This window comes from Pipistrellus hanaki, assembly GCF_964339955.1.
Source record: "Pipistrellus hanaki genome assembly, chromosome: 5".
NCBI lineage: Eukaryota > Metazoa > Chordata > Mammalia > Chiroptera > Vespertilionidae > Pipistrellus > Pipistrellus hanaki.
The window spans coordinates 665,853-689,842 of NC_140507.1; the positions used below are offsets into that span (position 1 = coordinate 665,853).

General features: G+C 64.7%; 2 protein-coding genes across 4 annotated transcripts in view; one reads left to right on the plus strand and one right to left on the minus strand.

Annotated features, from left to right (window-relative positions):
- The window catches only part of NUDT1 (nudix hydrolase 1), a gene marked incomplete at its 3' end in the record, with an annotated part of 283,181 nt that overhangs the window by 155,874 nt on the left and 103,317 nt on the right, over positions 1-23,990 (plus strand). The gene's annotated exons all lie outside the window — the stretch shown is intronic.
- Positions 4,987-23,990, minus strand: part of MAD1L1 (mitotic arrest deficient 1 like 1) — a 111,601-nt gene continuing 92,597 nt past the window's right edge. For all 3 annotated transcript variants that reach the window (XM_084886254.1, XM_084886253.1, XM_084886252.1), the window contains 4 exons: positions 19,023-19,113; positions 12,017-12,221; positions 8,755-8,945; positions 4,987-6,490 (listed from right to left, as the gene is read on the minus strand). In XM_084886254.1, coding sequence (XP_084742380.1) covers positions 6,332-6,490; positions 8,755-8,945; positions 12,017-12,221; positions 19,023-19,113 — 646 coding nt within the window. In that variant the 3' untranslated portion in view covers positions 4,987-6,331. The remainder of the gene's footprint in view (positions 6,491-8,754; positions 8,946-12,016; positions 12,222-19,022; positions 19,114-23,990) is intronic.

The following is a 23,990-nucleotide window of genomic DNA, read 5'->3' on the forward strand; positions in this document are numbered from 1 at the left end:
CACGCTCCCCCTCACGGACACGCTCCCCCTCACGGACAGGCTCCCCCTCACGGACGCCCTCCCCCTCACGGACACGCTCCCCCTCACGGACACGCTCCCCCTCACGGACAGGCTCCCCCTCACGGACACGCCCCCTCACGGACACCCTCCCCCTCACGGACACGCTCCCCCTCACGGACACGCTCCCCCTCACGGACACCCTCCCCCTCACGGACACCCTCCCCCTCACGGACAGGCTCCCCCTCACGGACACCCTCCCCCTCACGGACACCCTCCCCCTCACGGACACCCTCCCCCTCACGGACACGCTCCCCCTCACGGACAGGCTCCCCCTCACGGACACCAACCCCTCACAGACACGCCCCCTCACGGACACGCCCCCTCACGGACACGCCCCCTCACGGACACGCCCCCTCACGGACGCCCTCCCCCTCACGGACACCCGCCCCCTCACGGACACGCTCGCCCTCACGGACAGGCTCCGCCTTCAGGGACAGGCTCCGCCTTCACGGACACCCTCCCCCTCACAGACACGCTCCCTCACGGACACGCTCCCCTCACGGACGCGCTCCCCCTCACGGACACCCTCCCCCTCACGGACACCCTCCCCCTCACGGACAGGCTCCCCCTCACGGACAGGCTCCCCCTCACGGACAGGCTCCCCCTCACGGACACCCTCCCCCTCACGGACAGGCTCCCCCTCACGGACGCCCTCCCCCTCACGGACACCCTCCCCCTCACGGACACCCTCCCCCTCACGGACAGGCTCCCCCTCACGGACACCCTCCCCCTCACGGACACCCTCCCCCTCACGGACAGGCTTCCCCTCACGGACAGGCTTCCCCTCACGGACACCCTCCCCCTCACGGACACCCTCCCCCTCACGGACACGCTCCCCCTCACGGACACCCTCCCCCTCACGGACACGCTCCCCCTCACGGACACGCTCCCCCTCACGGACACCCTCCCCCTCACGGACACCCTCCCCCTCACGGACACCCTCCCCCTCACGGACAGGCTCCCCCTCACGGACACCCTCCCCCTCACGGACAGGCTTCCCCTCACGGACAGGCTTCCCCTCACGGACACCCTCCCCCTCACGGACAGGCTCCCCCTCACGGACACCCTCCCCCTCACGGACAGGCTTCCCCTCACGGACACCCTCCCCCTCACGGACACCCTCCCCCTCACGGACACCCTCCCCCTCACGGACACGCTCCCCCTCACGGACAGGCTCCCCCTCACGGACACCAACCCCTCACAGACACGCTCCCTCACGGACACGCCCCCTCACGGACACGCCCCCTCACGGACGCCCTCCCCCTCACGGACACCCGCCCCCTCACGGACACGCCCCCTCACGGACGCCCTCCCCCTCACGGACACGCTCCACCCTCACGGACACGCTCGCCCTCACGGACAGGCTCCGCCTTCAGGGACAGGCTCCCCCTCACGGACACGCCCCCTCACGGACACCCTCCCCCTCACGGACACGCTCCCCCTCACGGACACGCTCCCCCTCACGGACACCCTCCCCCTCACGGACACCCTCCCCCTCACGGACAGGCTCCCCCTCACGGACACCCTCCCCCTCACGGACACCCTCCCCCTCACGGACACGCTCCCCCTCACGGACAGGCTCCCCCTCACGGACACCCTCCCCCTCACGGACAGGCTCCCCCTCACGGACACCAACCCCTCACAGACACGCTCCCTCACGGACACGCCCCCTCACGGACACGCCCCCTCACGGACACGCCCCCTCACGGACGCCCTCCCCCTCACGGACACCCGCCCCCTCACGGACACGCCCCCTCACGGACGCCCTCCCCCTCACGGACACGCTCCACCCTCACGGACACGCTCGCCCTCACGGACAGGCTCCGCCCTCAGGGACAGGCTCCGCCTTCACGGACACCCTCCCCCTCACAGACACGCTCCCTCACGGACACGCTCCCCCTCACGGACGCGCTCCCCCTCACGGACACACTCTGCCCTCGGAGCATCGGTTTACACAGACCTCGCTGCCTAAATGGCTGTGTGGCTTCTGTTTGGATTCAAACCAAAACTTGAAAATAAGAGCCAATTAACCCCAGAGCTGGCAGCGGGAAGGGAGATATAAAAAGAGCAGAAACAAGTGAAATTGAAAAGAACAGAAAAAAAACATCAATAACAACACTGGTTCTTTGAAAAGGTCAATGACGTCCACGAACCTCCCTGTTAAAGGGGCGGAGCCAGGAGCCCAGAGCCCTGCCTCACAGGGAACCATCCTGACTCAGGCCCAGGCGCAGCCATGGATGGGGCTCAGACACGGACCCCAGGCTCAGCCATGGACCCGGCTCAGCCACCACCCCCAGGCTCAGCCACGGCCCCAGCTCTGCAATGAACACCAGGCTCCGCCTCGGACCCCAGCTCCGCCTCGGACCCTGGCTCAGCCTTTGAAGAGCGGTGTCCCTGGTGACTTAGCATTTCCCCGGATCATGGAGGGGAGGTGGGAGTGACCACTGCGTGACACCGTGTCCGCTCACCCTGGGGCAGTGATGTCCTCTGAGTCTGAGCCACAGTGGCGGCGGTGTCCACGTGGAGGTGCTCCGGGCCTGGCCCTGGTCCCGGCGGCCAGCCTCCGCGGCCTCTGCTCCCGGCGGCTCTGAGCACGAGGGCGCGCTGCTCCCCACGGCGTCTGATGGCCGCTCCTGCTCCTCTGGACCCAAGGCCGGTGCCCCCAAATACGTACCACGCGCTCCACCAACCAGTCCCAGACCCTGTGACCCTCCTGCCACACTCAGTGACCTGTGACCCTCCCGTGTCCTCAGTGACCTTCCTGTGGAGGCTGCAGTCCCCCAGACAGCAGAGAGGGGGTGCACTCCGATGCTCAGCGACACCACAGCCGCTGTCTGAGAACCCTGTCTGCGGCCAGGACCCCCTCTGTGCTGAGGGGACAGGCACCCTCCGTGGCAGCAGCGTCGTCCACGCCCGGACCCCTCGGCCTTAATCACGGGGTGGCCTGGTGCCCGGGGGCTTGATCACAGGGATGACCAGACCAGAGCCTCGTGGCTACCGGGCCACGGGCTTTCTGACCCCGGAGTGGCGTGGTCTGCAGGCGGCCTGAACGTTGGGCCCACGTGGGGTGGAGTTGCCCTGGTCCCTGCGGGCAGGCGGCCCTTCTTCCTGCTTTGGGCCGGTTTCTACCTTTTTCTGTGTCGGCTCCTGCCCGGGTCCCGGCCCCGACCCTGACTTGCCCAGAACACAGGGACGCGTGCCGCCTGTGGGACGCATGCAGCCGGGTAGCACGGGCACCCACGGCTCTTGGCTCATTCCTCGTGGCTGCTCCCCACGGTGCGGCCTCTCCTGGCCAGCGCGGCCCGTGCCCCGGGCTCCGCCAGGCCTGTCTCTCCTCTCACCTGATGTGGGGCTAACTTGGCACCACCGGCGGCGAGTGGGGAACGTGGGCGCCTCTGTGCTGTTGGCATTAACTCCTGACCCCGGACCTCATGCTGCCACGGGGACGGCAGGTGGCGGGGAGAAGGTGCGGCTCCGCCCAGCGTCCAGCGCCCGAGTGGACGTGAAGGCCCCGCCCCCGGCTCAGGGACGTGCCCAGGGAAGGCCCGCGTGTCACTGGCCGCCGCCTGGCGATTGGCCCCCACCCCCACCCGGGCAGAAGGGGTTAAGACGCGCCACCATGCAAATTAGATGCAATTAATCCTTTTCATCAGTTGCAAATATACCTTCTGAACCCTATTAAAACATGAATATGCAAATGCAGACCTTTTTAAATTCTCATTTTCAAGGACTTGGCATTGGGGTTTGATTAGTGAATTCCGTTAACAGCCTGTAAACCTGGCGCAAAATTCAATTTCCATTTCAAGTTTGAAAAAAAACAGGAGAAACACGGAGGCTGCTGGTAATTGAGCTAATTACACGGTTACTCTGAAGAGGCCGCCCTCCCGCCGAGCGGAGCCAGGGGCGGGGCCGAGGCCTGCCTGGAGGAGGCCCTGTCCGTCCATTTTCCAGATGCGGACACTGAGGCTCGGTGCACCCGATGGCTGGGCAGAGCCAGCACTGAGCGAGCCCCTCCTCCGGGCCTCCATCGAGGTCCGTGCAGCTTCCTGGGCTGAACTCGGTGGTGGGGGGGGCTTCCCGGAGGAAGCAGAGGGGCAGGCCCTCCTGGCTCTGCCACCGACTCCATGGACTCGGGAGACAGTCTCACGGTGACGTGACGGTGACCAAACCAGACCCTGGACTGCGAGGCTCCGAGCCGAGGCAGACGGGGGGTTTGTGGGGGCGGCTGCCTGTGTGATGTGTGGACGGGGGCTCTGGACGTGTTGGGCTAAAGAAACCCGTTACACTCATTTCACTGTGTCGCCTGTGGCATGTGGCCCGGGCATTCCAGTCACACTGCGTGCTGTCATTGCGGGATGTACCGTGGGCGCAGCGGGCAGACCCGGAGCAGAAGGACTGAAACGCACAGGAAGAAGCCCCGGGCGCCACGGTGCCCCGGGACCAGGGCGGGGTGGGGGCGGGACCCAGGGGTGGGAAGGTCCCGCGGCGTCTTGACCGACGGACGCGCTCTCCGGTGCTGGGGCGGGAGCCCGCGGCCTCACCTGCCGTCCTGTGTGTCTGCGTCCTTCTCCCCACGGTCACTGGGCCCAGGGGACCAAGGGCCCCCCATGACCTCACGTGTGGCTCAGTCTCCTCCTTCAAGATCTCGACTCCAAACAGTCACCTGCTGGGGTGCTGGGGCTCGGGTTTGGGGGACACAGTTGAGCTCACGGCGGAGGGCGGGTGAGAGTCGGGGGACGCTCCCTCGGGGGCCACAGTGTGTGGTCTGGGCCCCGCCCATTCAAGGCGCACCAAGGAGCCCCGTTTTGGGAAACTACTCATTAGAACAAAGACCGACACCGCTGCTCGGCTGGAACAGGCCCGGAACCAGGCCGTGAGGGTGGGGCCAGCCCAGGGGAAAGGCTCACGCACAAGACGTTTCTTACGGATGAAAAAATATACTTTATTGATGTCAGAGAGGAAGGGAGAGGTGGGAGAGACAGAAACATGGACGACGGGAGAGAATCAGGGACCGCTGCCTCCCACATGACCCCCTCGGGGGGACTGAGCCCACAATCCCTGCATGTGTCCCGACCGGAATCGAACCCAGGACCCTTCATTCTGCAGCCGAAGCTCTATCCACTGAGCACCCCGAGTGTTTGGAAATGACAAGACCCCCAAAGCGCCACGTCCATGGAGCGTCCCCAGGAGATGGTTCAGCGAGGAGACGGAGCAGACAGGTCAGGCCGAGCTGGGCCTCCGTCAGCTCTGGGGGCTGGGAGTGCGGGGGACGGGGGCGCAGGAGATGGGGCGCAGCCTGAGCCTCCCTGGTCCACACCTGCAGGGGACGCACCAGCTCGCTGCTCACACTCTGCCAGGGTCTGGGCTCCAGGTGGCAGCCGTGCCCCGGGCAGAGCCTCAGGCCCACGTGTGGCAGAGCGGTACGGGAGGGCCGGGGCAGTGGCTCCCTGTGACCCATGAGCCGCTGGGCTCAGCGGCTGACAGGCCTGGTGCCTGCGTGTCCATGAGGTGGCAGGCATGGCTCGGTCCCCATTGGGCTGGGGTCCACCCCCCAGGCTCCCAGCAGCCAGCCCCCCTCAGCTGAGCTGTGAGCAGAGCCCAAGGCCCTGGGCAGGGCCCTCCTATGGGGCCATCCTCATGCCCAGCCCAGGACCGTGGGGAGAGGGTGTCCGGAGGTGTGAGCTGGGACCCAGGGCCCTGGCCTGAGGTGGGAGGAAGTGGCCCAGGGTCACCGAGGGAGGAAGGCTGGCCTGGGGCCACGGCTTCTTCACGACGCCTGGGGTTCTGGGACACCCAGCCAGCCTCTGGTGCAGAGGCGGGGGTGAGGGCCAGGCGGGTGCCAGACGTGTGCGCAGAGACGCCTTCCTCTGACGGCCAGGCGCCCGTGTCCCCGTCTCCGGCTGGGCCTGTGTGGGGCCGCCCGGGAGCCTGGCAGGCAGGGCAGACGCAGCGAGCAGGCGGGAGGCCCAGGAGGAGCTTTATTTCCCAGGAGCCCGGCCCCAGTGGCGCCCACAGGCCCTGCAGGCTGAGCGGGCGGGCTGAGCGGGTGCTGGCCTCCCTGCAGGGGGTGTGGGCTCGGGGCGGCACTCCCAGCACTGCTTCCCTGCCATGTCCTCTGGGGGCTCAGCCCCATCATGTCGGTCCGCCTGTGGGGCAGCGGCAGCCCGGGTGGTGCAGTGGGTGGGGTGCCCCACCAGCCTCGGGCTCCTGTGAGGCCCCCTCCCAACTCCAAGCCGGCGGCAGCAAGCAGGCCCGGGCAGCAGGCGGCGCCCTAGGCCAGCGTCTGGCGGCTGAAGAGGTCGAGGGTGAGGGCGCTGAGGAAGGCGGGGATGCTGTCCTGGCGCAGCAGGTGCAGCTCGATGAGCTCAGGCACCGTCCGCGAGAACTCCGTCTCCAGCAGCTGCATCCCGGTGCCCGCGGGTCCCGTGGCCTGCGGCGAGACAGGGCAGAGCCCGGTGAGCGGGCGGCCAGCGAGGGGCGGCCACGGCGGCCTTCCCAGACTCCCGAGCGTCCTCTGGGCCGGGCAGACGGGGGGCCCCAGCCGCTGAGCCCGAGGCCTTCCCTGCAGACAAGGGGCAGGGCCCTGTGGGGGTCTCACCCATGTGTCTGGAATCAGCTCCAACCAGGCGACGAGGGGACCGCAGAGTGAGCGCCAGGCAAGCCACCTGCTCGGGGATCACAGGCCGGGCTCAGGCCAGGCCTCGGCCGCGGGTGCAGAGCTCCTGAGCAGCCCCTGGGAACTGACTGGGTAGCCCCTCTGACGCCAGACCGGAGCCCCCCCACTGACCTCCGACCCCACGACCCCTCACGGGAAGTCCTGTCAGGAGGGGGCTCCGGGGTTCCCTGTGCTGCCTCCCATGCAGGGGAGCGGCTCTGCTCTGCGGCCTGTTGGTGCATTCGCCTTGTCACAGGCAACACAAACCATTTCTAAAGAGAACGAGGGAAACCACTCTGACCTTTTCCCGAGAAAATCCTTCCTTTTCTGCCTCCTGCTCTCGCTCTGAATTCCCCCTAAATGTCAGAGGGCCGGCTCTACTCAGCTGGGGCGTGGGGAGCGTCGCCCAGGCTGGGGGCAGCCCCGCCGAGCCCCTCGCAGCCCCGCACCCCGAGGTGCTGGACTAAAACCCAGCGATGGGCGCCCTCCCCGGGGCGGGGGCCCTGACCTGCGTGGTGACCTTCAGGTCCCCTGGCTGACTGAGCCCCGGTGCCACCTGTGCCCGTGCAGCTGCGGGGAGCGAGGCAGAGGCACCAGCCCTGCCCGGGAACGGGGGGCTGGGCTGGGCAGGTGTGGGGTGGCAGGTGCCCAGGCCTGCCCTGCCCACCCACCCAGCCCACATCGAGGCGATCCATGATCCAAATCCCCACACTGGGGGGGCTGCACCCCCATAAGCTATGGCCGTGGCACTGACACAACGTGCCACCGCACTGGCCATCCGTCTGCCAGGCGTGCTCCCACACTGCCCTGCTCCTGCCGCCCGCTGCCCAGGTGCCTGGCACAGAAGCCAGCGCCCATCGAGGGGAAATGGCGCCCTGTCAGCTGCGTGACTGTGCTGGACACACGCCTGCCCACGTGTTCCCGTTACATGGGCTCCCTAGAGGTCGCCGCTGCTCTGCGGCCCATGGAGGGAGAACGGGGTGAGGACCTGATGCCACCACAGTCAGGGGCAGACGAGAGAAAGGCAGGGGCCCAGCTGGCCTCACCCCGAGGGGCTGTGAGCACAGACGGAGGGTGCTGGGAGGCTCGGAGGAACTTAGGACGCAAAGCCGGTGCCCCACAGCCACACTGAGGCTCAGAGGCCGCGCCCAGCCTTCCTGCCACCACCAGGGACCAGGGGCATGCCACCCCCCTACCCCGTGGAAGACGCCATCGTCTGGGCTTGTGGTGGTGCCCGCCGTGAGCCGCAGGTGCTCCTGGCCGAGCCTGGCCCCACGCTGCCCGCCCCGCCTTCCTGCAATCAGACCGTAAACCCACACCCCCAGCAGGACAAACACCCGGGCTCTCACATCAGCCTAAGGGACAGGCCACGCACACGGACAAAGGGGAGGCTGGTGGCCCCGTGGCCCTCCCACACTGACCCCGCCTGGCCCGGCTCTCGGGGAACATGGAGGCCTCGCCCTCGGCGGTCACGCTCCGCAGGCTCGGCCTCCTGCTCGCCCTTTGGCCACGGGAGTGGGCTCGGGCCTGTCCCTGCACGGGCACCTCTTCTGGGCGCCGAGCTGAGGGGCAGGAGGGCAGACTGGCTCAGGGACAGAGCCGGAGCGAGGGAGGGCTCCATGTGGGCCTCTGGCCACACTCTCCCGGACAAGGTGTCGCGGCCGTCTGCTGGTGGTGGTGGGGGGCGCCCAGCGAGCGCTCCGCTGCGGTGTAGGTGTGAGCACCACGTGGCAGGAGGTCCTCAAGCTCCCAGCCCTCAGGGCCGGGCTCGAGAACAGCCGGGCCGGACCTAACACCTGGGGGACAGGCCCGCCTCGGGAGCCTCGGGGTTAGGCACCCACAGGCTTCATAGCTGCTCAGACCCGGCGCTCAGGTAGTGTCGGCTCGGACAGCAGGCAGGCCTCTCCCCCTGCCCACGTGCCTCGAACCTCAGACCCAACGCGGGTCTCAGAACAGGCGGGAAGGGGCCTCCCTGCCCCTGCAGGGGTGGTCCTCTTGACCAGGTGCCCCTACTCCCCCCCCTGCCCGCTCTGGCCCACCTTGAAGACCAGGCAGTCGTCCTGGCGCTCGGCGTACATGGAGGTCAGCCGGTACTGGCTCTCGCGCGTGATGTCCACCTGGTAGCCGGTGAGCGTGTAGCAGACCTTGCGGAACTCCTGTACCTTGGCCTGGAAGACCTCCTTCAGCCGCTGGTTCCTCAGCTCCGCGCTCTCCACTTGCTTCCTCAGCTCTGCAGGAGGCACAGGAACAGCCTCAGCCCCAGCCCCAGCCCCAGCCTCAGCGGGCCGGCGGGCGGGCAGGCAACGTGGGCGCGGGGAGACCCCACAGGCAGCATGCCTGGATGCTCAGCCACCAGGGGCCTGGCCGCCGTGGTGCCCGCCCCTCCCTGAGCTCCCTCCCCGGCCGGGGCCTCCCCCAGATGTCCAGACGTCACCTGGGCACTGACCCCCTCCAAGCCCTGTTCCGCCCTCAGAGGCAGCATGCGGCCGCCTGTGGAGGCGTGAGGGTCCCATCCCCGAGATCCTGGTCCCTGGCTCCAAGGGTGCACGTGGTCATGCCCACCCTCCCCCCGGGCTAGGCCCTCGCTCTGCACTGGAGCCCCTTGGGGGAGGGGGTGGGGGAGGGGGAGTTAGGGTTAGGGTTAGGGAGCGGGAGCAGGCCTGCTCTGACCTCTGCCTTGTTCTCATAGACCAGTCGCTCACACAGACGTGGACAGGCAGCTCCCAGGCCGCGTGGGTGAAATGAGTGACAGACGGCCTCGCCCTGGATGTGCCAGGACAGCCTCCTCCGGAGCTCAGGCCTCCTGGGCCCAGCGGCCACGGGCCGGACACCCTGGTGGTGTGGCTGCTCCGCCGGACCTCGGCGGCAGACAGAGCCAGTGGAGCACCAGGCGGCCCCCAGCTCTGCGCAAGGCTCTCCGCCAGGGTATCCCAGGCCCCTCGGGGCGGAGCCTTCCACTGGGCCCGGCCGCCTGTGCTCTGGGCGGCGGGTGGACAGCCCGGATCAGGTCCACCTGGAGCCCTCGCTGAGGCCGCGCCCTGCCTGGCGGTCTCCCGTCCTCCTCTACCTGCTCTTTGGGTCCCGCCCTCCACCCACACTGGCCAGCAGATGCTGCCTGTGCCACGCTCGCCCTCCTCTCCTGCCCCTCTCTGCACTGGGCCGGCCCCTGCACATCCTGGCGAGGGACAGGGACAGGGAGCGAAGGGCCCGAAGGAGCAGCAGGCGGGGTCGAGGCCCGGGGTGGGGCCACAGTGCCTGCGAAGACGGCGGAGGAAGGACCACGTGGGGACACACGGGAGCTGCTGCTCAACGTGAGGAGCTGGGTCTGGAGGGTGGACAGAGTTCCCGCACCTGGAGGCGCCTGGGACCAGGCCACGCCCGCCCAGGTGGCTCGGTGCGGAGGCCGGGCCCAGGGGAAGAAGCCGGCACCCCGGGAATTGCGAATTCTGGGGGCACTGCTGGGCGGCTGGCGCTCCGGGCCACACAGGGCTGCCGGCTCTGCTCGGGCCCAGAGCTGGGCCGAGCTTCTACCCGGCCAGGGCTGAATTATTCATGCCTCGTAACTCCTAAACTACTTCAGTTTTACATTTTTAAATATTTAATAATTAGGCATCAAACATTCATGCAATTTTGTTAGCAGCAGTGGGAGCCGGTGCTGCAGGCCTCTGCCTGGTTTGCCCCGGGCCTGGAGGAGGCAGCCGGCCCGGGCTGGACAGAGGTCCCCGGGCACCACCAAGGAGAGCAGGATGGGCACTGGCCTCTGCTGGCTCCTCCCGCAGGCGGCCTTCCCGCCCCAGATCCAAACCCAGGGAGGGCCCGGTGGCGGCAGGCAGCGAGGGGCACACGGCCGGTCTGCCTGATCCCCGCTGCTGTGCGCTCAGGCAGGGGGGCCTTTCCAGGAAAGGGCGGGCGGTGCCACCGGCCCAGCGGCTGGCTTCCCTGACAGGCATGGGCGGAGCCTCCCTCCGCCCGGGGTTCTCGCCTGAGCTGCCTGCAGCCCGCCCTGGGCCAGACTCCACAAGAGCCCATGCCCCTGCTGGGCTGCAAATTGCACGTTTCACACCCGAGAGACACTCGCCCTGGAATTACACGCAGATGAGCGGCGTGCTGCCTGGCGTGTGCCTGGCGTGTGCCGGGTGGCCCGGTGCGGCATTCACACGGGGCGGGGCGTCTGTGTGATTAGTGGCTCACCCAGCAAACAGCTGTCACCTTGCACAACAATGATCTGCAGAGACCAGCAATTACAGCCCCCGTCACGGGTGGGAGGTCCTGGGCGACGGGCGGGCGCTGGTGCCGCATCCTATTCTCGGGGGCTCACCCCTCTCAGCACGGAGGGAGCCAGAGCCCCGAGGATGGAGGTCCGTGAGCCTAACGTGCCAGGCTCACAGCCAGCCCTTGGGGCGTGAGGGGCCAGCTGAGCCCGAGAGGAAGCCCCCACGCCCTCCCGGGGCCTCTGACAAGTGTGGGGACAGGCCCTGAGGTGGCGTCGCACCGAGGCCACGCCGCCAGGAGGGCCTGTCCCGCAGGCCAGGGGGCAGGGTGAGCCCTGCTGGGAGGACCGGCCCTGCACACGGGCCGCCGACAGGCTGGCCCCGGCCAGCTCCACGGGCCTGCGGCCCAAGTGAGGTGTCCTCACAGCACGCACCTCCTCGGACGCAGGGCCACTCCACTCTGTCTGGCTTCCATGAGAGCGAGATGGGGCTGCGCAGCCCTCGGCTGGCCCCCAGGTCGTACTGAAACGCTCACCCACGGTCCTAACAACTCAGAGCCGCCCGGCAGGAGCCAACAGAGGCCGGCAGAGGCCACGCCGCTCACCGCGGCTGCCTGTTCACCGGGGCTGAGGGCCACGCTGTCAGGACCCTCCTCACAGGCTGCCTGAGCAGAGGCAGCAGAGCGCCGGGCACCTCCAACTGCCGAGAGGCTGCAGCGCCCTCTGCCCGGTCCCACGGGGACTGTGTGCGGCGACTCCGTGAGGTCACGTTCCTGGAGATGGCGCTGTGCCAGAGGTGGCGCCCGGGCTGGAGAGGGCAGCGCGTGGGGGCGCGTGGTAGAAAGCGCTGTGGCTGCTGCGCGGAGGCCCCGCCCGTGGAGGATGCCCTGCCCCAGGGAGCATGGGTCTGCGTGGCAGGCGGCACGGACACTGACGCACAGACTTGTTCTGGGCCTGAGAAGCCTCGGCCGGTGGCTTCTCCATTGCAGCTCTGCAGGCCCGGCCTCCAGACCTGCCCGCCTTAGGACAGACGGACAGACGGACAACAGACACCCAAGCCACCCCGTGGCCGTCAGGCCAGGCGGGCCTACCTGCCACCTCCTTGGACGAGGGCAGACCCGCAGCCTCCAGGTCGGCGGGCACGGGGCCGCCCCGCTCCAGGGCGCACACCAGCTTCCGCAGCCGCTCACACTCCTCTTGCAGCCGCGCCTGGTCCTGGCGGCGGCTCTGCTGCGCCTCGCGCGCGGGGTTGGCGCTCAGGTGCAGCACTTTGGTCTTGCTCTGGTCGTAGTCGCCCTGCGGGACACAGGGCTGTCAGCACAGCGTCCGGAGAACGCGGGAGAGCGGGCGCTGTCCACGCCAGACCAGGCGTGAGGTCAGGATCCTCCCGTGGGGGGCGGACACCGCGCTGGCTGTTTAGAGGCCCTTGGGGAGCCACGGTGCCCGCACTGACCTCGGGGGAGACAGGAGACGAGACCTCCCCACCCCCCGGGACAGTGTGGATGCTCGGGATCTGAGGCCCTTCTCTCAGCTCTGACCACCGGGGCACGGGCATCTTCCAATCACTCCCCTGTGAACCATCCGGACTGGCTTCTGCTCCCCGGCAGGCCACCCCAAGGTCACAGGTCACCCGCCAGGAGCCGGTCCCGGTCTCGAGGATGCGGTGAGGACACCCCGAGGCCCTGCCTGGCTGAGCACCCAGCGCCAGGCAAGAAAACACTGCCCCCTGGCTGTGCCCAGGGGAGGGCGTCTGCCGCCTGGGCCCGCTGTGCATACCAAGAGAGCCTGCTGGAGGGAAGACGCGAGGAGAATGAAGAAGCCAGTTACAGAGGCCTGTCCTCATGCATATTAATCAGCCACCGGCTCAGGCCCAAATCGGCCTCTCCAACGGGAAGGGGGCAGGAGAGGGGGCAGGAGCTGGGTGTACTGCCCGCCCAGGCCGCACGCTGACCTTGTCTCACCACCCCGCCTGGGCGGTGGCCAGCAGGGGTCCCTGGCGCACTGCTGCCGGACAAGGCCCTGTGCTCCTCGCACACGGACCAAGACGGCAGCTACGTGAGCGCCCCACGCCCCGGGAGGCTCGGGCGGCGGGCGCTGTCTAGTCTGGAAGTGGAAGCCGCCGGTCCGCATGTCGCCACCTGTGCCAGCCGTGGGGGACCCCTCCGTTCGCCGGCATGCCCAGATCCCCTCGGCTAGAGGCTTCCGGCGACCGGAATGCCATGTGCGCCCGGGACCGACCTTCCCACCTGGGAACGCAGGGCGAGGCTGCTCCCGGGCAGGAGAGGCCCCGAGGGGGCTGATGGGTCGCAGCTCGGGTCAAACGCAGGGTGGGGGCACAGCGGGGGCACAGCGGAGGTGGTGGGCCGGGTGTGGCCACTGATGACTAAGGTGAACCCCGGTTCAGCTGCCAGTGCCCACAGGGCAGCAGCCACACGGGACTCGGGCCCCGAGTGCTGGAGGGGGACGGGCATTCACCGCCTGCGTGTCCTGACAGGGAGGCCGCCGTCACTGTCCGTCCACCATCCCCACCTGTCACCCACGGCGGCATGCAGCCCGGGCCGCGGGAGGAGCTGCTGAGATCGCTGCCTGAGCTCGCAGCCTCGCCCACTGCCTGTGCTGGTGAGCGCTGGCGGTCAGGGGGCAGAGGGGCGCCTGGCTGGCCGAGGGCAGTGAGAGAGCGGAGTGGACAGGAGAGCAGCCCCCAGTGCCCGGCTGCCCTGCCACTCAACACGGACACCTCACGCAGGGACATCGCACACTCACCCCGCTGTGCAGCCCGCCCTCTGTCTTCTCCAGAACTTTCCATCCTCCCCAACGGGATCTGTCACTCGGCCCTCCATCTGGCCGCGCCCTCCACTTCCCGTCAGTGAACGTGGCTCCTCCAGGCCCTCCCTCGAGGGGGCCAGGCAGTGTGTCCCTGTGGCTGAGGCACCGAGCGTCCTCGAGGCCCGGCCGTGTCTCCTGTCGTTTCCTTCCCGTGAGGCAGTCACGTCCCCTGTGGGACGGCCACGCCGCTCCCCGTTCGCCGTGGTGGACCGGGCAGGCCCGGCGGCTGCGGGAAGAGGCTGGGAGCGTGCCGTCCACGTTCCGGTCCCTCCTGTCTCCCAGAACACACTCCTGCAGGCTGGGCCTGCGCCCTCGCCCGCCGCGGCACCCCTCCCTGGCACCGTGCCGCACAGTGGAGCCTGGTCATGGGGCTGCCTCACGGAGGGGCAGGGCTGGCGGGCACAGTCCGGGCCCCGCAGGGACCGGAGGAGCCGAGCCCCAGGGTCCTTGCCTAGAAATGACCATCACGTCTAACATCTAGGCTGGTGGAGTGCCGAGTCCCTAACTGCCCATCTAATGCTTCGCGAGGACATGTGAAGCCCGGCTCAGCTGCCAGTGCCCACAGGGCAGCAGCCACCCGGGACTCGGGAAGGAGGGAAGGAGGCCGGTGGAGGCCGAGGTGTGGGGAGCAGCGCCCGGGACCGGTGGTGGCGCCGTGCTGGGCCGCGTGCTTTCTGGGTCTGAGCCCAGCCAGAGGCAGAGGGGCTACACCGTCCCCCGAGAGTCTAAGGGAAGGACCCCAAGACCCCAAGGTGGCCTCTGGGGACACCTTGCAGCCTCCCCTGCCAGTGGGGGCTGGGCCAGTGGCGGGTGTGAGGCCACAATGAGGCGCTGGCACTGGCGCTGGGCCTGGGAGATGAGATGGGGTTTAATATGCAGGACACGTCCCTCTCCTCATAAAACCCCCAGAAATCAGCGCTGCGGGCCGTCTCCGCACAGACGCACACCAGCGCGCTGGCTGGTTCAGTCCCGGCGTCAATAAACATGAGCCGCCTGTGCCAAGGGCGGGGATTCAGGCCTTTTCCTTCATTAGCGTCCCGTCTCACATCCCTCCCTCGGGAGGAAAGGCCCAGGGGGCAGGTGGGCCGGAGGGCAGGCAGGTTGGGGGGGCAGGCAGGCCGGGGGGCAGGTAGGCTGGGGGCAGGCAGTCCAGGGGCAGACAGGTTGGGGGGGCAGGCGGGCTGGGGGCAGGCAGTCCAGGGGCAGACGGGTTGGGGGGCAGGCAGGCCGGGGGGCAGGCCCTGGTGGATGCCAAGACCCCACAGATCCTCGGAGGCTGGGGCAGCCAGGACACAGAACAGGGCAGAACATGCACCTCAGGGCACAAGCAGCCAGGCCTGGCACCAGGAGGTCGGTTGCCATCCCTGCATGTGGAGCCCAGAATCTATGCGTGCATACAGGGCCGTGGGGCTGCAGACGGGCACGCATGTGTCCTGTCCCAGTGGCACCCAGAGTCCCAGCATGCGGGCAGGTACAGCACGACACGGTGGGTAGGCAGAGCCAACAACAGCCAACATTGACGCCCATTTTCACGTTTCATGAAATCGAGCAAAACTAAAGCTGAGGGGCTAGCTATGTTGGTGCTGACGCCCATGTGACATAGCCAAAGAGCTGCTGGGAAGCCCTGCAGGTCCCGTGGGGCAGAGGGGACACCATACACGGAGCACTGCAGGCACCAGTGAGAACCACCCAGAACTGGGCCGCTCGGAGACACGCGAATGAAGGGAAGACAGAAAACTGGCCAGAGCCACACAGGCTGGAGGAGGACAGGGGCTTCCACGAGTGTGGGTGACGACGAAGAGTCTCCAGAGAACAGGCGAGGCCATTCAGACCCTCAACATCAAAGCACAGGCAGGCTCCCAGTCAGACAGGAATGTACAGGAGGACAACGAAACTGCCTTGGGGCCGGGTGAGGACGGGTGGGGACAGGTGGGGGTGTGTGGGAACAGGTGGGGTGGATGGTGGCAGGTGGGGTGGATGGCGGCATGTGGGAACAGGTGTGGGGGTAGATGGGGCAGGTGGGGATGGGTGGGGGCGGGTGGGGACAGATGTGGCAGCCAAGGGGGGCAGGTGGGGGTGGGTGGGAGCAGGTAGGGGCAGGTGAGGACAGGTGTGGGGACGGATGGGGGCAGGTGGGGGCGGGTGGGGGCAGGTGTGGGCAGGTGGTGGTGGGAGAGCTGGTGTTCAAAGGCTGACAAGCTTGCCCTGAGCGGCGGCTGTGTGACAGCGGGGGCCGGGGCCTCACAGCATGCTGGGAAGAGGGCACTGAGGGGAGCGGAGCAGTGAAGATCCCCCACCCCTCTCCCCGAATTGGGAGGGAAGGGGCGGAGGCGGAGCCTGTGGTTAGGGGGCGCTTCCTGGTGAGGCAGGGGCAGGAGTGTGCCCGGACTGAGCTCTGCTCACAGGGAGCCCAGCAATCTTCTACCCACTCCGTTCCCCAGGGCTGCATTCATATAACATGTCGGGGGCTGCGGTCTGGGCCCCTTCCTGCGTGCCCAGAGGCCGGCCAGGGCGGGCAGGCCTCCACGGGAACAGGCTCCCACGCCCACCACCCACCACCCACCTCCTGCCCAGCAGCGTGGCTGGCAGCCCTGGGGCCAGGCTGGGCTCAACCCTGGGATGAATTCTGCTTAATTACACGCGTGCCAACAGGGCAGGGTACAGATGTTTGCAATTTGCTTTAAGATGCATCAAAAAAGTTAAAGAGGATGCGTGGATGGGTGGAGAGGAGAGAAGTGGGTGGAGGGGAGAGAAGTGGATGGGGGAGAGGGGGATGGGAGAGACGGGGGATGGGGGATGGGGGAGGGTCGGGAGAGACAGGGATGGGGAGAGGGGGATGGGAGAGATGGGGGATGGGGGAGGGTCGGGCGAGACAGGGAGGGGGAGAGATGGGGAGAGGGAGATGGGAGAGGGGAGGAGGAGGGAGGGGCACAGGGAGGTGGAGGAGTCACAGAGTGGCCACAGGAAGGTCTGTGATGGGCCGGATGTGGGTAAGGGGGTTCACGTGAAACCTTTAACTGCTGGCAAGTGTTCAGGAGCCGCTGGGGAGACCCGCCCGCTGCACACGGCCCGGCCCGCACAGCCCGGAGCGTGCAGGCTCAGCGCCGTGCCCAGTGGGGCGCTTGGCCTGACACCTCGGGAGCCCCATGGTGGCTCAGGAGAAACACCAATGTACACGTATGTCACCCTCCGGCCGGAGGCGGCCTGGCTGGGAGCGGTCGCCTGTGCTCGGAACACGGGGCTGACCCTCCCGGGCGGGGCACAGCCATTCCCTCGGTTCTGGGAAACCGCGGCCGGTCACCCCCAGCCACGGGCCAAGATGCTAGGCCAGAGGACAGGCCGGGAAGGCAGGTGGCGTGCGGGTGGGGAGGGCACGCGCTCAGTCTGCTGCCCATGCCGGTGTGGCACAGCGAGGACCCCACTGCCTCTGGCCCACGGCTCCCGACATTTGCACTTGCTCACACGTCTTTGAGGACATGTTCAAACCCCATTCTGCCTCTAAAAAGGGTGCCTGAGTCCTGGCCAATGTGGCTCAGTGGATAGAGCATTGGCCTTCCAACTGAGGATCCTGGGTTTGATTCCCAGTCAGGGCACATGCCCAGGTTTTGGGCTCGATCCCCAGTTGGGGGTGTGCAGGAAGCAGCCAATTAGTGATTCTCTCTCATCCTCAATGTCTGTCTGTCTGTCTCTCTGAAACCAATAAAAATATATTTAAATAAATAACTAAAAGGGGTGTCTGAGTTAGTCAGTGGAGGGTTGACTAACTGGGCCTCAGACTCCCCACCTCTAAATGGGGTCCCCAAGTTCCTGAAGGAGCCACGTCAGAGGTGCACACAGGCCACCCCAGGGAGCCCACACCTCAGGAGGCCCCAGCCCAGCGCAGGTCCCTGTGAGCACCCCGCTCCGAGCCGTAAGAGCGCCGCCCCCTCCCGCCCCCCTGCTGGGAGCGGATTCCCAGCAGCTCTGACTAGAGCTGCTGCGGCACAGGCTCCCAATTACGGCAGCCGCAGCTGAGCTTAATCAATCTTCCTTGAAGCGGCCCAACCCCAAGCTCCTCCAGAGGGGGAGGGGCTCGCACAGGACACTCGAGCAGCAGGCTGACACTCGGTGGACACACGCCAGGCGAGCTGAACGCTGGGGCCCCTCCCCGCCTCTCCATCTCACGCCACGGCCACGGCCACGGCCATGGCCACGGCGACCGACAGTAGTTGTGCAGCAGGGCAGAGGGGCGAGGGGCTCCCGCCTGCAGAGCTGCAGCCAGGAGCTGGGAGGGCCCCTGTCCGCGCTCTCCTGCTGCCCCCGGGCCCGGGCAGAGGGGAGATGAGGTCTGGTCCTCTCGATGGAAAAGGCAGAAGTGGCAACGATGGACATGAGCGCTTACCAAGCATCGGCTGTGCCGGGCGTGGTGGGCACGGGCGGCGGCGCTTCCCTGACTTATAAAGGACACACTGGGGGCTCAGAGGGCAAAGCCATGGCCGCCTGCAGCCACCAGCTGGGGGCCGAGTCCCAGCTCACACCTGCGGCCTCAGAGGCTGGACCCGCCGTGAGTGCCCCCCCGTCCCCCGTCCCTCTGCACGTCCATCCCGCCACCAGGACTCGCCCTGAGCCAGACGTGAGGTTTCCCTGTCCTCCTGCCACCACCAGAAAGGCCGTGTCCACCTGAGTGCTGGCCTCTGCCCCTCTGCCCCGCTCAGCTCCTGCCGGTGAGCGCCTGGGACCCGGAGCAGGACTCACTGACGGCCGCTGGGGAGGCCGGGGCCCTCAGCAACTGCAGGATGGAAAAGCCAGAACCGCCCCCGGCGCCTCTGACCGCACCGCTGCCGCTGGCTCTCCCCCATCAGCAGCCGGCTCCCGAGCGAGGCCGCACTCCCTGTGCCCGCTCCCTCACAGCCGTCACCCCCGCATCTCCAGGAAGTGGCCGTGGAAACGGGATGGGTTTGCCTCGAGTAGGCGTCCCGATAAAAACGAGGGCCTGCCCAGGCCCCGGTGGCGGTAGCAGGACGGTGCACAGGGGGACAGAGACAAAAGCAGCGAAGCCGCACGGTGTGAACAGCAGGCCACCCTCCCACTGCCGGGCGGGCTCAGCCAGCCACACCACGACCCTCCCTTGACGGCGTGGACACACGGACAGGCAGGTCAGCCCGTGGGCAGGTGTCCTCTCGGGGCCGGGACACGTGCTCCTGGCGAGCGGGCGGTGCGTGCCAGAGCAGGTCTGAGCCAGAGGAGGGGCGGTGGGCGGGGACACGGGCGGCCTGGCTCCGGCGGGCTCACCTGCAGGGTGAGGTGCTCCAGCTGCGCCTCCAGCCTCCGCTTGTCCTCCTCCAGGCGGCTGCGCTCCCCTTCCAGCTCCTCCACCTTCACCCTGCGGGGAGAGGCTGTGACACCGCCGCCCTCGGGGGGAGCGGTCACGAGAGAGACCCCAAGCTCTGTTACCAGATACACAGACGTGAGACTGAGTCCACGGAGGACGTTAGAAACCCTGTAGAAGCCGGGGCAGAGGCTGGCGCTGCCACCACGGCCTCGTCCCGATGGAGAAGCCCTGGTGGGAGGGAGTCCCAGGCCACGCTGGGCGGAGGCGGGACCGGTGGCGCCAGGTGAGAGGGCTGCGGAGGACCCGGTCTCAGCAGCAACGAGGGGGTTGCGGCCCACAGGCTGAGAACCGCTGTTCTCTCTCTTTTTCAACATCCTGTAGTTTTCTAAGTACAGTGGTGCCTCACACAACGAACTTAATTCGTTCCAGGAGCAAGTTTGTTATGCGAAAAGTTCGTTATGTGAAACTCGTTTTCCCATAACAATACATGTTAAAAAAAATAATTTGTTCTGTAGCATAAAATATGCTAAGATGACATAAAAAAAGATAAATTTTTTGTTATTATTTTTATTTAGATACATCTAAAAACATAATTTTTTTAAAAAAAAACACACACTTTTTTAATTTTAAGACAGACTAAGTAGAGTCTACCGAATCTTGCACATCTTCATCCATTTTCTGCTTTTTGGCCGATGGTTTCATGAAAAACCTGTCCAAAGTCGTTTGTTTTTCTCTTTTCTCCAACATCTGCTGGAAATAACGGACAAGAGTATCGGAGTAAAGATCGTTGATCCTGTTTGCTTCAGCTGAATCCGGATAGTGGGCATTGGTAAACTCCTGAACTGCTTTCCATTTGACCAGGATGTTCTTGATGTCAGCAGTTGGGATTGGTTGATTGTTTGATTGTTGCTCCTCGTTATCAGATGACGCTTCCCTTTGAGCATTGTCCTGTTGCTGGACCAGAAGTGCTTGGAGCTCTTCAGTTGTCAGCTCTTCTTCGTGTTCCTCAATAAGCTCCTCTACATCCTCTTCCTCTACCTCTAATTCCAATAAAAAAAATATTGAGTTTAACTTAAAAGGACGACTGCCGTGATACGTGCGTGATTTAATTCGTAATGAAGAACGATTGCCGCGATACGTGCTTAAGTTAAGCGCAGTGACTAACGACTGCCTGCAGTGCCTGCGCGGAAGGATGCAATACATCGGCAGCGATCGTGGAAGCTCGGGCAAAGCGGTCGTGGAAGCTCGGGCGACTTCGTTGTGTGAAACGAAGTTCGTTGTATGAATCATGAAATGAAGTTCGTTGTGTGCAGCGTTCGCTGTGCCGGGCGTTCTTTATGCGAGGCACCACTGTACAGGTCTTTGGCTCCTTGGTTGTTTATTTCTAAGTATCTTATTTTTTAATTTTTTTTTGCAATGGTAAATGGGATTGTTTAGTTTCTCTGACAATTCATTATTGGTGTATAAAAAGCCATCGATTTTGGGATGTTGATTTTGTATCCTGCCACAATGCCAAATTCATTTAATAAATCTAGTAGGTTTTTGGTGGAGTCTTTAGGGTTTTCTATGTACAATATCATGCCATCTGTGAATAATGAGAATTTTACTTCCTTCTTTCCAATTTGGCTGCCTTTTATTTCTTCTTCTTGTTGGATTAGAGACTTAAATGTAAAATGTGAAATTACAAAACTTTCAGAAAAAACCCAGGTGAAAATCTTTGATACTTAGGGCCAGGCAAGGATTTTTTAGACGCAGCATCTAAAAAAAGGCATTCCACTGAAATGACTAATTTGACTTGACCAAAACTAGGAACTTCTGTTGCATTAAAGACACTGATAGGAGGGAAAGACAAGCTAGGGACTGAGGGTCAGTAAGTGCTGACCAGACTGGCACAAGGAAATGCCTAGAACATAAAGAACTTGCCAAAAGGAAGAAGGAGCTGGTGACAGAGCTGAAGGGCCGCACGAGGAGAATGCACAGAGGACGGAGCGGCCAGCAGAGCCCAGCGTTGGCTGCCGCGAGAAGTAGGCGATGCCAGGACAAGGCCCGGCACCCACAGGGCCGGCCCGGAGGACACAGAGGAACCAAAACCTCTCTTCTGTCCCCACCCACCTCTCACAGGCTTACGCGCGGCCTCGGAGTGGCGCCCGGCCCTCCCGGAGCGTGGGCGCTGAAGCCACGCCGCCGGCTCCGTGGCACAGCCACTGCTGGCACAGCGCCCACAGCAAGCAGAGCCGTCAGCAGCGGGCGGTCCCCGCAGGCCCGCGCTTCCTCTGCGCACTGCACACAGCCCGTGACCTCACTGGTGCTAAGCCCGCGTGGGAGGACAGGAGAGGAGCAGTCCCCAATGTCCCGCTGGCCCCACGTGGCTCTCCCGGGAAACACCGACCACCCCCCGGGCCAGATCCTCAGCCCTGCTCTCCACTCTACGGGTGACACACAGAGTCCCGCCCCTCAGCAACTAGTGGGTGATGTTGGATGTCGGAACCAAAACTCAATAAACATTGGATCAGGTTCAAAGTAAGTCCCACCCCTCAATTACCATTGGGTGAGGTTGGCAGTGGGACCTGCCACTCAATAAACATTGGGTGAGGTTCAAAGTGGGTCCCGCCACTAAACAACCATTGGGTGAGGTACAAAGTGGGTCCCACCCCTAAACAGCCATGGGTGAGGTTGGTAGTAGGTCCACAAGGCAGGGCACAAATTAATTACAGAAACACAGATCTCTCTGAACAACCCACACCTGTAGACCCAGCCCTTTTGAGTGGTCTCGCCTCCTCCTCCCTGCTCATGCCCATTCCACCCTCAAGGACCCGGGGCAACTGTGTCATGCCAGAGCACTTCCTCGCCCTCCTCCTCTTCCCATCACCAGGAGACACTATGTATCTCTCTCCCAATGCTCAGACTGTGGGGTGGAAACCACAGCAGGTGTACAGTGATGATCCTGGCAGACTCCTCAGGATCCTGGAGACCAAGGCCAACATCAACAGGGATCCACGGATACATCGTGTTGGTACCACGTGCCCTGACTCTGTGCAATGAGCATGCCCCACACATCTGGTGCTCTTCCCTAAAGCCCAGTCTGTTATGAGGAAAACATCAGAGAATCCAAAAGGCACCCTTCAAAACACAGGACCAGCACGGCGCCGCCAGACACGGCCCAGGGCGGCCCTGAGAGGGGGCGGCTGAAAAGCTCGGAAAGGACAGACAAGAGAAGAAAGCTGGGGCTCGGTGGGATGCTGCTTCCTGAGAGACAGCGCCCAAGCCCACAAGCCGAGGCTCTATTTGTAGCCGATGCCAGGAGGGAAAGTAAGGACTTGGTCAGGATGTCTACAGCTTTCTCCAGGGTTCCCATCCTACTCCATCACATGCACCTGAACAGACCTGGTTACCTGCAGCCTGTATCACTCAGGCACGTGGGGCCAGGTGTTCGGACCATGGGTAAAAGCTTACAACTCCAGCTGCTGGATATAATCGTGCTGGGAGGCTCTGCCTTCCAAGCTGGGTCCTCTCATGAGTCCCGGTCTTGAACCTGTCCACATGCTGTAGTCCCTCTCCACACAGCACCCTCCGAGCTCGTCAAGGTCATTAAAAACAAGGACGCCTGGGAGACAGTGCACAGATGGGGCTAAACGCAGTGCGGGGATCTGGGTAGATCCTCCAACAGAAAAAGGCTGTTAGTGAAAGGCTAGGGAAACCTAGGTCTGTAGTCCGGTTCAAGCCCGGCATCAGCATTGACTTGTTAGCTGTGTCGGCGCCGGGGTTACGGAAGCTGTGAACAACAGGAGAGACTCGCTATGCAGACCTGTGCGCGGGAACCCTGTACTCACTATGCAATTGTGGGGGAAATCTAGAATCATTCCAAAACAAAACATTTATTTTTAAAAATGTAATTAACAGCTCTGGCCAATTATGCTCAGTGGTAAGAGCATCAGCCCAAGGACTGGTTTGTGGGTCCAACCCCTCAACAACCACTGGGTGAGGGTGGAAGTGGGTCTCATCTCTCAAAAACAATTGGGTGAGATTGGAATTAGGTTCTGACCCTCAACAACCATTGGATGATGTTTTAAGTGGATTCCGCCACTCAATAACCATTGGGTGAGATTGCCAGTGGGTCCCTACCTCACCCAATGGTAGTTGAGGGGCGTGACCCTCAACTACCATTGGGTGAGGCATTGAGGTGGGTCATGCCCCTCAACTACCATTGGGTGAGGTAGGGAGTGGGTCCCACCCTTCAACTACCATTGGGTGAGGTTGCGAGTGAGTCTCGCCCCTCAGCAACCATTGGGTGATGTTGGAAGTGGGACCCACACCTCAACATCCATTGGGTCAGGTTCAAAGTAAGTCCCACCCCTCAACAACCATTGGGTGAAATAGAAAGTGGGTCCCGCCCCTCAACTACCATTGGGTGAGGTTGGCAGTGGGATGGCGGCTCTGGGCAGCAGGAGCGGTCTGCTCCAGCTGAGTCTTCGGTGCTGCCATTGTCTTCAGTCCCCGCTCTTCCTGAAAGGAGCGGTTTCGTCCATACGTGTGCCCAGGACAGACCCGTGCACTGTTATACAGCCAACGTGACTTCTACACAGATCCATGTGCATGCGTGTGCATGTGGGTGTCCATGCGTGTGCATGGCAATGGCACCACCTGTGTGTCCTTCCAGAACCTCTCCCCACATGAGGTGGCAGCAGCAGGGGGAGGGGTGGCATAAAGGCCTAAGGCCCCCACACAGCATAGGAGGGGGTTAGAGCAGGAAGGCTGGGCTGTGGGGGCACCCTCCTCCCCAAAACCAGAAAGGCTGCCTCTCAGGCCCCATGTGGCTCTGCGGGAAAGACCCAGCACAGCCTGGACTGGCTCGAGGTCGCCGGGCCCACACCATCGTTACACTGGTGACGGGACAGAGGCATTTTCCGCGATGGGCGGGCCCTTCGACA